This window comes from Lepidochelys kempii, chromosome 2 (genome assembly GCF_965140265.1).
Source record: "Lepidochelys kempii isolate rLepKem1 chromosome 2, rLepKem1.hap2, whole genome shotgun sequence".
Lineage (NCBI taxonomy): Eukaryota > Metazoa > Chordata > Testudines > Cheloniidae > Lepidochelys > Lepidochelys kempii.
This window is the reverse complement of record NC_133257.1, coordinates 87,661,819-87,676,332: the sequence shown is the minus strand read 5'-3', so window position 1 is coordinate 87,676,332 and position 14,514 is coordinate 87,661,819. Positions and strand designations below refer to the sequence as shown.

Genomic DNA, 14,514 nt, shown 5'->3' with positions numbered 1-14,514 from the left:
AAGCCCACTTTCTGTGAGGCTGTATGCACAGACAACTGAATGGGAAGTCTCCTGTTGAAGCGCTGTGGGTTTTTGAGACTCCGCCTTTTTGTCCTGGCTATCTCTCAACACAATGAATAAAACAGCGAAGTTTAAAAAAAACCTGATATTTTTTCTGATTTATTTTGATTTTCTAAATTAAACTTAACTAAAATGGGAAATTACAACCATCTGTCCAAAGAGCTAAATTCCCTTAAATCAAATAAAACCAATACATTCATTGTGTCTTGCGCTGCAAGCTGAGAAGGAACGGGGATTTTTCATTCTGTGAAAACTTCTGAAATTTTGAACCTTTTTTGTTCCTCAGTGGAATGGGGAAAAAAACCTCACAATTTTGTATAGAATGGTCCTCCAACTGGCCAGGTGGGAAACTGCTGCCCAGCTCCCCAGGGACTCCTGCCTGATTTCCATTGGAATTTTGGTATGATCTCTCGGAATATTTTGATGAATCAGCATTTTCCGATCTGTAATATCTATACAGTAGTTACTCTATTGGGACTTGTGACAAAGGGGTTTCATGTAAGGTAGTGGTGCCCAACCTTATTACACAGGAGGGCCACATAAACCTAAGAACAACCTTGTGTGGGTCAAATAGATTCTACATATTTTAATAAGATTTAAAGTTACCTTTATTGACTTATATTTTAAGTTCAGCTTGTTGTGTATGTATTCAGACAGGTAGTTTCTATGTATAGTATTGTCTATTTACCCACTTGTGAAAACTAAAATGATGAAAACATGACAACAAAATGCTAATGAATTGGCTATTTGTATATTGTGTTGAACCAGTATATGGCCCACAGGCTGTAGGCTGGGCGCTCCTGATTTAAGGGGAATGTGGAGTACTACTACCTGGGTAGCCTAATAAATATACCTTCTGGGTACTGGGGAGTGCGGCAAGGAGTGCCCTTTGCTACACCCATAGAATAGGTACATTCACCTTCCATGCTCCATCCTTCCATGCTCCACCCCTACCTTGTTCCAGGCACACATGCTCAACCTGTGCTCGGAACTTAAAACCTATATAGCGGCCTCCTGAGCTGGATGCACTGAGGAGAGAGGGCTACGTGTTTGCTCCCTGGGCATTTTTCTTCTCTCCCCAGTGCTCCCATACAGGAAAGGTTATAACCTTGTAGTGCACTGAACTGTGTAAGTAAAACAGATCATTTCTATCCTGGGTGCCTGAGGCTGCAGGTTTTAGTTGAGTTTCAATACTTTTGAGTTTCCTCTTTGCTAGAATGAAAGCATGTTTCACGTTAATATTGAGTATTTTTTCTGTTATTGCCTTGCTCAGCTCCTTTTGTTCTCGAGAGAGGAACAAGACAAAGCTGTTCTTTATTTCTCTACCTCTTAGTCATTGATGCTGAGCCTGGGGGCATGAAACAGTAAAACAATTGGAGGAGCATTTGGTTGACCCCACTGGTGGCTCAAAACACAAGGGAAATTTTCAAAGCAGTGTGTGGGCAGTGCATGTTCTTTGAAAATATAATCTCCTCAATGGGCGCCCAAACTGCCTGGATGCTCAGGTTTTATTAGGCATCCAGCCACTGGCACTTTCTGACTTCTGTATGCTCTCCAGGTGCTACTGTTTCCTTATTTTCAGTTCTCTGCCTGGTCCTAGGTCACTGCAGACACTTCAGTGATCGTCTCATAGGACACCTGTGGCATCCAGAGTCACATTATAAGGATTAAAGAAACAAACAAAAATTGGAATAGATTTAATACCTCATACTTCAGGGAATAAGTCAACTTCTAATTATTGGGGTTAGTAATTTATTCTATTATGCCCACTGCAGAGTTTATTGTGCCTTCATCTGAATAATCTGGCACTGCCCATTGTTGAGGCCAGGATCAGTACATTGATCCAATATGGCAATTCCTGTGTTCCTAGGCATACAATTCCTGAATAATTTGGTGTGGGGTGTGCATATCTATATGAAAATGATTTGTAGTCTGTAATCCTGTGGATCATGGCATTTTAATAGTGCTCGAGGCACAAAGACATCTGATTGGCTAACATTAGTTGTGTTCCTGACAATTCTCTGAAATGATTTGGGGGCAAGAATGGCAAGTGCAGTGGTGACCCTGACTGGTGTAGTGGAATGGGGGTGGCACTGCAGGAAAAAAGGGATCAAGATTTGGTGACCCCATTCGAGGGATCCGCTACCTCTGAGTGCTGTGGAGCTGTTCTTTCTGTGCCACAGCAGGCAAGGGTTTAGAGCGGTGAGAAAGAAGCAAGGGCAGTGTCATAAATATAAAGGGAAGGGTAACCACCTTTCTGTATACAGTGCTATAAAATCCCTCCTGGCCAGAGGCAAAACCCTTTCACCTGTAAAGGGTTAAGAAGCTAAGGTAACCTCACTGGCACCTGACCCAAAATGAGCAATGAGGGGACAAGATACTTTCAAATCTGGACGGGGGGGAGGGGGGAACAAAGGGTTCTGTTTGTTTGTGTGTGTGATGCTTTTCCCGGCAACAGATAGAAATGCAAGCCTTCCAACTCCTGTTAAATTAGTAAGTAATCTAGCTAGAAAATGCATTAGATTTTCTTTTGTTTAATGGCTGGTAAAATAAACTGTGCTGGAGGGAATGTATATTCCTGTTTTTGTGTCTTTTTGTAAATTAAGGTTTTGCCTAGAGGGATTCTCTATGTTTTGAATCTGATTATCCTGTAAGGTGTTTACCATCCTGATTTTACAGAGGTGATTCTTTTACCTTTTCTTTAATTAAAATTCTTCTTTTAAGAACCTGATTGATTTTTTCATTGTTCTTAAGATCCAAGGGTTTGGGTCTGTGCTCACATCTACCAATTCGTGAGGATTATTATCAAGCCTTCTCCAGGGCTTGGCGGGGGGGCGTATTTTGGGGAAGACGTCTCCAAGTGGTCTCTTTCCCTGTTCTTTGTTTAAAACGCTTGGTGGTGGCAGCATACTGTTAAGGACTGTTAAGGACAAGACAAAGTTTGTACCTTGGGGAAGTTTTAACCTAAGCTGGTAAGAATAAGCTTAGGGGGTCTTTCATGCAGGTCCCCACATCTGTACCCTAGAGTTCAGAGTGGGGAAGGAACCTTGATGTAGCATGAGTGGATTTGCTGCTCCATAGGTTTATTGGCCATGTTCCACTGTGGAAGGGAAGTGCATTTACTGAGGGGCCCTGTGGCAGTGTTGCCACACAGCAATCTCTGTGTGTGTGTGTGTGTGGGTGGATTCCTTCTTTCCTCTAGTCCCTGAAGAAAACCACTTGGGCTGTGTGCTGAGTTAAGTATTTGATTCTTAATTCTTCTCTGTTATTCAGCCAAGTCATCCAGCATTTTTATGGGTCAAGCATTAATGTGAAAAGCTCTCCCACATCCAGATTGCAATCCTTGCTACTAGGGACATCTAGTTCTCTTTTCTTGCTTGGTAACACCATTTTGGTATCAGCTGCTCATTTCTTTAGCCTCCTTGTGCTAACTTTTATTGATGGGCATGAACAAAGGCAAAGTCATTACGAACAAGAGTGGTAGGCTTCAAAACTGCCACCGTCTGAATATTTAGAGTAAGAAGTACATTTCAGTTTGGTATTAACTTAGTATTCCAGGTGTAGATCTTATTCAAGGTCAAATTGGTGTATTTTGAACACTATTCATTTCCTGATACTGCACAGTGTTTTGCTGTGGGAACCTCTCTTGTTATGGACAAGTGGGCAGCTGAGTAACTGAAGGAGAACAAATGAAAGACAAAATTTGTGTTATTATGTAAAGGGCTGGACAATGATCAGAAGAACCATGTATGCTTGTTTAGGTTAACAGCAGGGTCTCTTTCTTCCTTGTTTTCTCATAGTTGTCACTTTTAATGTGGTGGGCACTAACTCCTGCAGCTGTAAAGCAGAAAGGGGGGAAAGGAAAAAAAAGAACAGACAGCATTATTAAATAAAGATATTCATTTCTATGTGGGATGTTTGTCTACAATTGGGAAATAGACACAATCCCTCGTTAATTATTTTAGCAAATGAAATTCAGTCAACCAATTTAAATTGTATAGCTGGGAAATTCATCCTGCAAAATATACACAAGTCAACGATATAATGGACTCTAATCGAATAGGATAAAACAACAAGAATTGCATATGTGAAACTTCCTTTCTTCCTGAGGAGAATATATTTGATAGATCTAATTCAGTCTATTGTGCTGGATTTTAGTGAGAAAAGGTTAAGTTAGATCAATGTCTTTCATAATCTAGACACAGTTGCAGACTGGTTTACTTTTATGAAACACAGTATCTTTATCCAGACGGTCAGTTATCTTATGGTGCCTTAGATGCTGTAGAGTGATGTGACTTCAAAGTTACCCTTTTGCCTTTATTGGGCTCTCTAGTTCTGACAGCATCTACCTGCCCCCAAGACTGTAAACAATGGCATATTTCACTGATTCTTTTTGGCAGAGTAGGGGTGGGAGAGAGTCCTTGAACTCATCACACTGAGTAGCACAAGAACACTTTAACTTAGAACGGAACATTCTAATATAAAGCTGTGAAACTCATATCTGGTTTTGATTGATTTGTACTCATGGAGGGCTTGACCTTGCTGACTACGGAGCAATTCCTAAACTCCTTCAACTCCCACCAAATTGCCAGTGGCCAAACGTATCTATAGTTTAACTTCATTGGTTTGAAGGATAACCAGAGATTAATTTGGCCCATTGGGAGTTGCGAATACTCAGCATTGCAGGATCAAACCCTGGGTCATTTGCTAAACAACAACTTTAGCTCTGTTACTCTGTTTGTATCTTCAGAAAGACCCACCATGTGATCAACTGTCACAGGTTTCATTATCAGTGTAATTATGGCTCTGAAACCAGTGAAATGTTTGCTTAGGAGGAATGGGGGAGGGCTGGAAGAGGTTCAGCTGACGCACTACTTTGCTACAGTTTTTGAACTCAATCCTAATGTGACTTGAGGTTTTGGAATGAAATTTTCACACAGCACCTCTCTTTAGTGCCTTACTTTTTCCTTGGCACAAATCCATGGATTTAAGCTGTGGATGGAGGTCATTGAGGGTAGGTTGTGTCACATGTAATTGTAGCCAGTGTAATGAATGACCCTGGAGGTGACAGAAAGCTGATGAAGGCTGGCTGATATTGGGAAGCCTAAGTGATTGACAGCAAATACTGAATGCTAGAGACTTCTGATTACTGGAAAATGATGTAAATGAGGAATATTTGTCTAATCCTCTTGCCTCATCCATATAGGCGCCATCTATATTTCTCAGAAAAAAAATAAAAGGAAGGGCAAATTCTTCTTATGCTTATACCAGTAACTCAGGAGTAAAAGCAGAGTAAGTGAGAGGAGGATCAGGACCATATTCAGCACATGGCATGCAAAGATATCAATGAGACTGACAAATTTTCAGTGTTACAGAAATGCCCATCTGCTGCTGATTAAAACATCTAATGAGAACAAGAAATAAGGACTATGTTTGATTCAGCTTATAGCTTCTCTCCCTCCTGTCCTCTTTAATGTTTTGAATACAATACAGTTGAAAACACATTGATCACTGTTCAGATTGTGTTTCAATACATTAGGATTTTGCCACATTTTGAGCTGAAGTTAAGATTTAAACTGAACTAAAATAGTTCCTTCAGGCTTTTCATGGGAGTGTAATTACCATACAAAGACTCTTTGGTTAAATTGCAGTCATATTTAGCTCTGCCTTAGAAAACCAAAACACTGCTATTAAAAGCTTTCCTCATACGTGCTGAAGAAACTTGAGAAACTAATGAAAGAAGGCATATGTTATTGGGAATACAATTGAAATTATTTTTATTGAAATAATCATGAATTTAATTCTTTATAACTGGAAAAAATAATCCCTTCAGGACCAGCCTCAGAAATAGCCTCTCTGGTACAGCAGTAAAGACATGATTGCTTCTGGCACTTTTAATATGCCATATCTGATCTGGGAGTAGGGTCTTAGTTGTGGCCCATCATTTTTAATCTTTAAACACAGCCTTGAACTCCAGAATTGTTTCTCTTTCCCAAAGTTACTTCTGATTTTAACGTCTGCAGGGGAAAGGGAGCAACTTGCAAATCTCAGCCTGATAAACACAAACAGTATTATCACAAACGGTATTATCACCTTGAAGTGAGTTTAGTTTGCTTGAGTACATTTTATAGAGAAAAGTTGGAAAACAGAAAAAAGGAACTAAGGGGCTGTAACAGTGACTTACCTTCTCTCTGTCAGATGTAGCTACTTTTTCAGTTTTCTTGCTGGGAGTGTAGTTTAACCCTCCAGCTACACCAAAAATCTACTTCTGCCAGTCTAACAAGAGTTCAGATCCTTCACCCTGTCTTTTTCCAAGGTCATAGGCATTCCCCAAGGGTCTATCTATTTTCCCCATTCCTAGGGTACAAAAGCAATACCCCTCAGAATCCAAAGGGGTGTTAAACCATCTAAACTCCAGCCTTAGGGCCCTCAGCCATGAAATAGCATCAGGTCTAGTCACCAACTCTCTGCCACTTTTCTTCCACCAAGGCTCTTTTCTAACTCTGCCAAAGTCCCTTAATTGCCCTCTAAAGAGTTAGCTCTTTCTGGCCTTCAGGTTCTAGCCAAAATAATACCTCCTCCTCATGGTATCATATTCAACCATCTGTCTGCATGTCCAGTCCCTCTCCCTAGGTTTTCCCAAGCCATTTCCCTAGTGCTCCAAACTCTTTCCTAGTCTCTCAGTAAAAAAGCTCATGGCAGATCCCAGTACCCACCTGGTGGCTTAGTTCTTATACAAATAAGCACCCTGTTCTTATATCTGCACTCTTCCCAGCATTGTTCATTGTAGTGTCCTATTATTCTCGTTCTCAAATTCTCATACATTTTACATTGCCTCTGGGAATTATAAACCCCCAAATGCTTTGGTTCTGTGCTGAACAGGGAATAGGGTCATGACATTGTAGCCTGCCTTAAAGGGACAGCATGCCTGTTACAAGGATAATTGTGCTATAACAGCAGAGGTTAGATTTCGCCACCCACCCCCATACCAGCACTACTGTAGTGACCTTTGGTTTTCTGTAGAGTTTAAGATTTCATTAGAAAAAAATTTATTAGCTATTAATTTGGGGATGGTAACTTTTCAAATATCAGTTATTACACTGTTTTGCTGTGTACGAAGTTGGTCTCTGTCCCCCTCTAGTGATTGGATTATGGTTAATGATCCTCTATTACCTTCAAACTAACAATTACTCCTTTATCTCACACAGACAACTTGTCCAGGGGCCTTGTTCTGAGTGGAAGCAATAAATGAGTGGTGCAAACTGTCCCCATTCATATCAATGGTTTGTTCTGAAGCAAGATGGTGACAGTATAAACCATTGTTTACCACTCATTTACAATTTCTTGGGCCCAGAATAGCTGGAGCTCACTGCATTCCAGCTCATACCTTCTCTCTTTCCAAACACGTGCCATTCTACTACTATGCCACAAACTGCAGAAGATGGGAGGCAACATATGAAGAATCCTCCTTATGCTTTATAGGGCTGCAGAAGAGCAGAGAACCAGGGCCTAAAATTCAATCTTTAGGGGGATGTACAGGAGCTCAAATAAAGCTTCGAGGTTCAAAGTACATTGCCCAAGTCATTAGTATTTCTGCATCTGTGAATTCCAATTAAAAGTCACCTTCCACAGAAATGGGGTACCAGTTATGTAAGTCTTATACCTAGGCACTTTAAATTTGCCTCTTGGATTTCATTTGTTTATACTGTGAAAATAGGTTTCAGTTTCTGCCCTTAAAAATAACTATTCTTCAGTGGTGGTCCAGATATGACATGGAATGATAATGCTATTGCACTCTTACACTATCTGTAAGACAATGCAGAATTCATTTCATAAAGGTAACTTATTCTCAGCATATCTTTTCCATTTTCCAAACTCTCTAGGACAGGGATTCTCAAACTTCATTGCACCATGACCCCCTTCTGACAAGAAAAATTATGAGACGACCCCAGGAGGGGGGACCGAAGCCTGAGTCTGCCTGATTTCCATTGCCATGGGTGGGGAAGCCAAAGCCAAAGCCCGAGCCCCACTGCCCTGGGTGGGGAAGGGATAAAGCCAAAGCCTAAGGGCTTCAGCCCCAGCCAGGGGGCCTGTAACCTGAGCCCCACCGCCTGGGGCTGAATCCCTCAGGCTTTGGCCCTGGGCGGTGGGTCTCGGGCTTCAGCCCCAAGCCCAGCAAGTCTAAGCTAGTTAGCTAGTTGCACCCACTTTGGAGTCCTGACCCACACTCTTGAGAACCACTGCTCTAGGACATACATGGTGAGGCAGACATTTGCTGTGAAACCCCATATGACCGCATGTGTAGCCAACAATTTTTGTTTTAATCAATCGTCTTATTATATGATTGGTATTCATTTTTGTTTTTTAAGGTTTGTTTCCTGCTATTTTAAATCTGGCTAGCCATGCTCATATCAACACCAATGCCACCTGTGGTGAGAAGGGACCAGAGATGTTCTGCAAACTTGTGGAACATGTGCCGGGCCGACCTCTACGCAATGCACAGTGCAGGGTGTGCGACCACAACAGTGCTAACCCCAAAGGCAAGTTTATGATGTTATATCTTTTTGGTCCCTTTCCACACTTTCACAGGTCTGTGTGTAAGGTACATATCTGCCATGAATACCTATTAATGTTGGTCTGTATCATTGTGGATGGAATTGACTTTTGTGCAGAGTGCCAGCATGAGGCTGAAGTACCACTTTAGCCTTGAGGATAGGCCTAATAGTGATTTTCTGCACAGGGGTCAATTTCACCCTAAACATGCTTTATGGATGATTGTTATGAGGAGAAAAATATTCAGCATGCAGCTTAAAAATACTAAGAAAAAATAAGATAATGACATTTATTCTTAAGAGAATTTTTCTGTTATTTAAAAACAGAACAGCACCCTATCTCCAATGCTATAGATGGTACGAATAACTGGTGGCAAAGTCCCAGCATTCAGAATGGGAGGGAATACCACTGGGTCACCATCACCCTGGATCTAAGACAGGTGAGTAATACCAGATGTGTAAAAGAATTTATTTTCTATGTGACATAAGCCTAATAAAATGATTGCAGCTGTACTTGATAGTTTTTAGGGACCCAGACAATTTACAATTAATTATAAATAGGTACTATACAGTCATTACAGCCTTTAGATGAAGGTAAGATCTGATGGATCAGTCTATTTAATTTAAACAACCATGTTTTGTCAGTCAATCAATTTGTTTAAAAGCATATTACTTTGACAATGATGCTGTTGGAAATTTTAGTTGGGGTTGAAATGGGAATTAAATTGTCTGTTTACCAAAACACATACTCTCCCTTGATGAACATGGGATATTTTAATAAAGAGAGTAAACGTTTTGGAGTAAGATCTAGCCAAAAAGTGCTTGGAGGCAATTGTAAGATAACAGAGTGCAGTACGCAGCCTTTGATCTGCAGTAAGTACGATAATCAAGGTACTGGATTTTGGAGGAAGTAAGTAAGTTAGAGAGTGACTTTGGCTTTGAGAATAACTGAACATAAGTCAATCATTGTTTAATAGTTCTCAGAATGTAAACTTTTCAGTTAGTTTTACATTATCTAATTTATGAAAACTTTTTCATATTGTTTCTGTCTTTGAGCTTATTTACATTAAATACAAAAATGTGGTAATACAATGTAATTGTTAACAAGAAGTTCAAAGTCATGTTTCCCAGAGCAACTAAACATGCAAGTACACAACTTTTCATGGATGAATTCTCAGGAATAAAAAATGATACACACATGCGATGGGACTGAGATAACACTGCTGTCAGAACAGTAGCTTTTGGATTAATTGACTGTGGTCTTACTTTGCAACTTAATATTTCACTAACATAGCTTATGGCAATTTTTTTGCCTGCCTGCTCCTCCTCTCCCCCGTTTTTTTTTTTTTGGTAAAAAAAATTGCCTACCCTTAACTTTAGCCTTTAAATGATCCCATTAAGCTCTGATGCTGAACCATAGGGTAAAAGAAGGCTTATTTTCCACTTTTTGCTGCTTCTACTGGTATTGGTTTTGATCATCTTCTACTCAGGAGGGAACTCCAGAGAAGAAAACTCTGGGAGAGTCCATTGTGGAGTTTCCCCCCAAATTGTTCTAGGGCCTAGGGCTTATACCCCTGATTAATGAGCAATAGTCCTGTGCCCACCTAACCAAACTCAGAATCTGGGGAAATCACAGGAGACCAGGTCTATCTGTGGTGAAGATAGTTCCTTGGCACTGGCTCGGTGGTTTTCTTACAATGCAGCTTGGAGTCATGCTGCCAGGTTCCCCCCCGCTCGGGCTGGCTCTAGGCACCAGCAAAACAAGCAGGTGCTTGGGGTGGCCTATTTCTAGGGGCGGCATTCCAGCGCCGGCCATGCTGCCCCTAGAAATGTGCCCCCGCCGCCGCAGCTCGCCTCCGTCTGCTCCCCCGAGCACGCTGCCGCTGCCACCCCACTTCTCCCTCCTCCCTCCCAGGGTTGCCATTTCGCGTGGCAAGCCTGGGAGGGAGGGAGGAGAAGCCAAGCGGCGGCGTGCTCGGGGGAGGCGGCGGTGGTGGAGCGGAGGCGAGCTGGGGCGGGGAGTGGTTCCTCTACCCCCCACCATTACTTCCTGCGTTCCCCCCCACCCTCACCCACCTCCGCTCCGCCTGCTCCCCTGAACGCGCTGCCCCGCCCTCTCCTGAGAGGGAGGGGGGAGAAGCGGAGTGGCGGCGTGTTCAGGGGAGAAGGTGGAGTGGAGGTTAGCGAGGGCAAGGGGTTGCGCGGGGCTGGGAGCTGCAGGAAGCAATGCGTGGGGGGGGAAATGCGGCATGCCCGGGGGGGAGGTGGTGCCAGGGATTTGGGGAAGGGGTTGGGAAGGGGCGGAGTTGGGGCGGAGCTGGGGGTGGGAGGGTGGCACAAAAAAAACCGGGGGCGGTCAAAATTTTTTTAGCTTGGGGTGGCAAAAATCCTAGAGCCGGCCCTGTCTCCTGCACCTCTCCTAGGTCTGAGGCTCGATGAACCTTTTGCCAGCTTGTCCAGAGGGCTTGGATTGCATGACAGGTCTCCACAAAAAAGATGAGAAAACCAATTTCAAGGAACAGTTGGTTATTTTTTAAAAAATGTGCTTCTGAGAGTGTGTGTAAAATGTCAGGTTTCAGAGTAACAGCCGTGTTAGTCTGTATTCGCAAAAAGAAAAGGAGTACTTGTGGCACCTTAGAGACTAACCAATTTATTTGAGCATGAGCTTTCGTGAGCTACAGCTCACTTCATCGGATGCATACCGTGGAAACTGCAGCAGACTTTATATACACACAGAGAATATGAAACAATACCTCCTCCCACCAGCAGGACAGTGGGGTGGGAGGAGGTATTGTTTCATATTCTCTGTGTGTATATAAAGTCTGCTGCAGTTTCCACGGTATGCATCCGATGAAGTGAGCTGTAGCTCACGAAAGCTCATGCTCAAATAAATTGGTTAGTCTCTAAGGTGCCACAAGTACTCCTTTTCTTTTTGTGTAAAATGTATCAGTCTTCAATGAACCTTTTCATTGCCCAGCATAAGTTCTTTGAAAATCAGGGCTCACTGATCCTTAACACCACAAGGTGGGTTGGTAACACTAGAACACGTCTAAAATCATGGAGAAATTCTGCTCATTGACAAAATGCAGATTTGTGAATTACAGTTGTTAACAAGGTTTTGCCAGGACTCTCTGGACCATTATGCAATGCAGTTTTGAAATAGAAAGCTTTGAAATAGAAGCTTTGTCTGAGATGCTTTAAAAAGAAGCAAGGGCTGAGCTAGAATTTAGTTTTCTGTTTAATTAGGAAGCAGCACAGTATTGTGGAAACATAATCACAGAATATCTTTTGTCAGCTACAGAGTATTTAGATGGGAATTTCTTGTTATTTGCCTAGTTTGCATTGTATTTGGTTTGTAAACAGGAAGGAAGTAGCAGAAGGGGGCCTTAGCTTTTTGTCCTCCCATAATACTCTGCCAAATGGCTTTCCCATAATATTTGTACTCTGAAAACAGACCAGCTGACCTGCCCTCTTACTCCTTTATTCTCCCTGGTCTATGCACTATTGATGGTGCCTCAAATACATATCTTTTCTCTTCTGATACATGCTCAGATTCGTTAATTTGGTTTGAGAAGTTTCTCCTCTGAGAAGCCTTTCCTCTGTGTTTCCTTAGAGCAATGGAAACAGAAAAGACATTTAGGGCTATGTAACATGCATGTAAATTACTACTCCACAAGGAAGGATTTTGGTTAATAAAGATTGCTTGGGGTCAATGAGTTATTAGAGCACTGATTTGTTCATTTGCTCGAATGTTAATACTGAGCAAGTCGGTGCAAGTAAAGGGTAACAAAGGAAACTTAATGCATGCATGAATAATTTTAGGGATTTTTGGTAAATGTTTATTTCTAAAGGTTGATTGTGAATGGATTAGAAATATTCTCTAGTAGTATTTTGAATTTTCTATTTTAATGAATATTTCAGAGTTTTATGAGGAATCAATGTCTGTAACTATGTACATTGCTCTCTGTGGTTAGTATCAGTACTGTCAGTTACTTTCTTTAGATTCCAAGATTTGTGCCATATATCTCCCATATCTTAAATTAGTTTCAGTTTATTTTTGTTTACAAAACTTAAGTGTTTTGTGATGTGAATAACTGTTATTTATCATCCATTCTGTTATTTTATAAACCTTAATAAAGGCAATTAGGGTACAGGGAGCAGGGAGGGTTGGATAGGGGGTGGGATCCCGGGGGGAGCAGTTTGGGGTGGGGGGTCCCAGGAGGGGGCAGTCAGGGGACAAGGAGCAGGGGAGCTGGATGGGTCAAGGGTTCTGAGGGGGGAAGTTAGGGGGCAGGAAGTGGGAGGGGGCGGATAGGGGGTGGGGACCAGGCTGTCTGGGGAGGCACAGACTTCCCTACCCGCCCCTCAGGCCAAAAAGTTTGCCCACCCCTGGTGTATAGCTTAGTGTTGAGGCATGCTATACACCACTCTGCCTCAACGCTGGGGCAGCTGATGTAAATTGTGATCAGTCCACTGAGGTCAGTTGACACCAGCTGAGGATTTGCTGCCATGTGTTCACTGGGTTCTATTGGTGGGAGCTTCCAGGAAGCAGAAATAAAAATCAACTATGTTCTAGCTTTCACCTGTGTTTTTGTAGTCCAGACACAGCTGGGCAGAACAGCAGGGTGACAAATGCTAGTTAAAAGAAGAGTGCTGGCTAATAAGATGGTTATATTGTTCGTTAGGTCTTTGCCTTTTTGGAATCTCTTTTTTACATGCAGAAAAAGTTAAGCATTTTGTAGAGCTAGCCAAGTGGGTACTTTATAAAACATCAGTACGCAACATGGATCATAAAACTAGGTACACAGTATTATGGCATATCTCTCAGCCTGTCAGGACCCAGCTGTATGATGCTTTATATGTCTATAGATATATACATATGTATGGCTATTCTCGTAGCTGAAGTTGTGTATCTTAGATTGATTCCCTCCCCCCTGTGTAGACCAGGCCATAGTTACCAGCCTTAAAGTTGCTCATGCCAAGCCACTGGCCAGGTGGCCTGGACATGAGGAGGGAGCAGGGCCTTGTCAGATGCTCATCTGATGCTCCTGGAAGTTGGTTTGCAGAATCAGACCCCAAAGTTCTCACTTTCTAGAGTCAATTTTTATAGGAATTTCTTCCTATGCCAGTCTACGGGAATTGCTTCATCATGCTGTTGCTGAATCAATCAGCAGATGGCACATTTCTGACAGCTCCGTGCTGCCAGATGTTATCTTGTTCTTTGGTTCTCCCATCCTTGAGGCTGTTGGGTGGATTGCAGTCTGCCCTCCAGGGGTCCTCTGGTTATTTCCACTTGACGCCTTCTTCGGCTGATGGACACTGGATTCTTAGGCTGGCACCTCCCTGATCATTCAGTTATTATCCACACCAAGCATCCATCCACATACATCCTCTGTCTCTATTTTAATCACAATTGTTAACAAAGCGAGATAAATACAACAAAAGGGCGGGGAATCTCTGTGTGCTGTTTCTGTTGTTACAAAAACAGAATGCATCAGATGAAGTGAGCTGTAGCTCACAAAAGCTTATGCTCAAATAAATTGGTTAGTCTCTAAGGTGCCACAAGTACTCCTTTTCTTTTTGCGAATACAGACTAACACGGCTGTTACTCTGAAACCTGTTGTTACAAAGTATTACTTTAAGAACAGACTCTGTTTTAGGATGTAATAACACAATTAGCAGCTTGCAAGTTTCACACAGAGAGGGAGAGAAACAGTACCAAAAACCAAGAGACCTCTTGAATCTTTATGTTGCTTTAAAACTGGTGGACTCTTTTAACAGATGTGTGGTGTTCGCCCTTATCATTATTTAGAACATTTGTTGATTGAAATCAACCGAAGGATCAATATTGTAAAACAAAGCTAATTCAGGAATTTAGAATCTTTTTTTGGATTGAGATTAC

The 14,514-nt window shown here is 42.1% G+C and overlaps 1 protein-coding gene across 1 annotated transcript in view; it reads left to right on the top strand.

The window, feature by feature from the left end:
- LAMA1 (laminin subunit alpha 1) overlaps positions 1-14,514 on the top strand; it is a 153,900-nt gene that overhangs the window by 30,192 nt on the left and 109,194 nt on the right. The window contains 2 exon segments of the mRNA XM_073331559.1: positions 8,430-8,600; positions 8,940-9,052. Coding sequence (XP_073187660.1) covers positions 8,430-8,600; positions 8,940-9,052 — 284 coding nt within the window.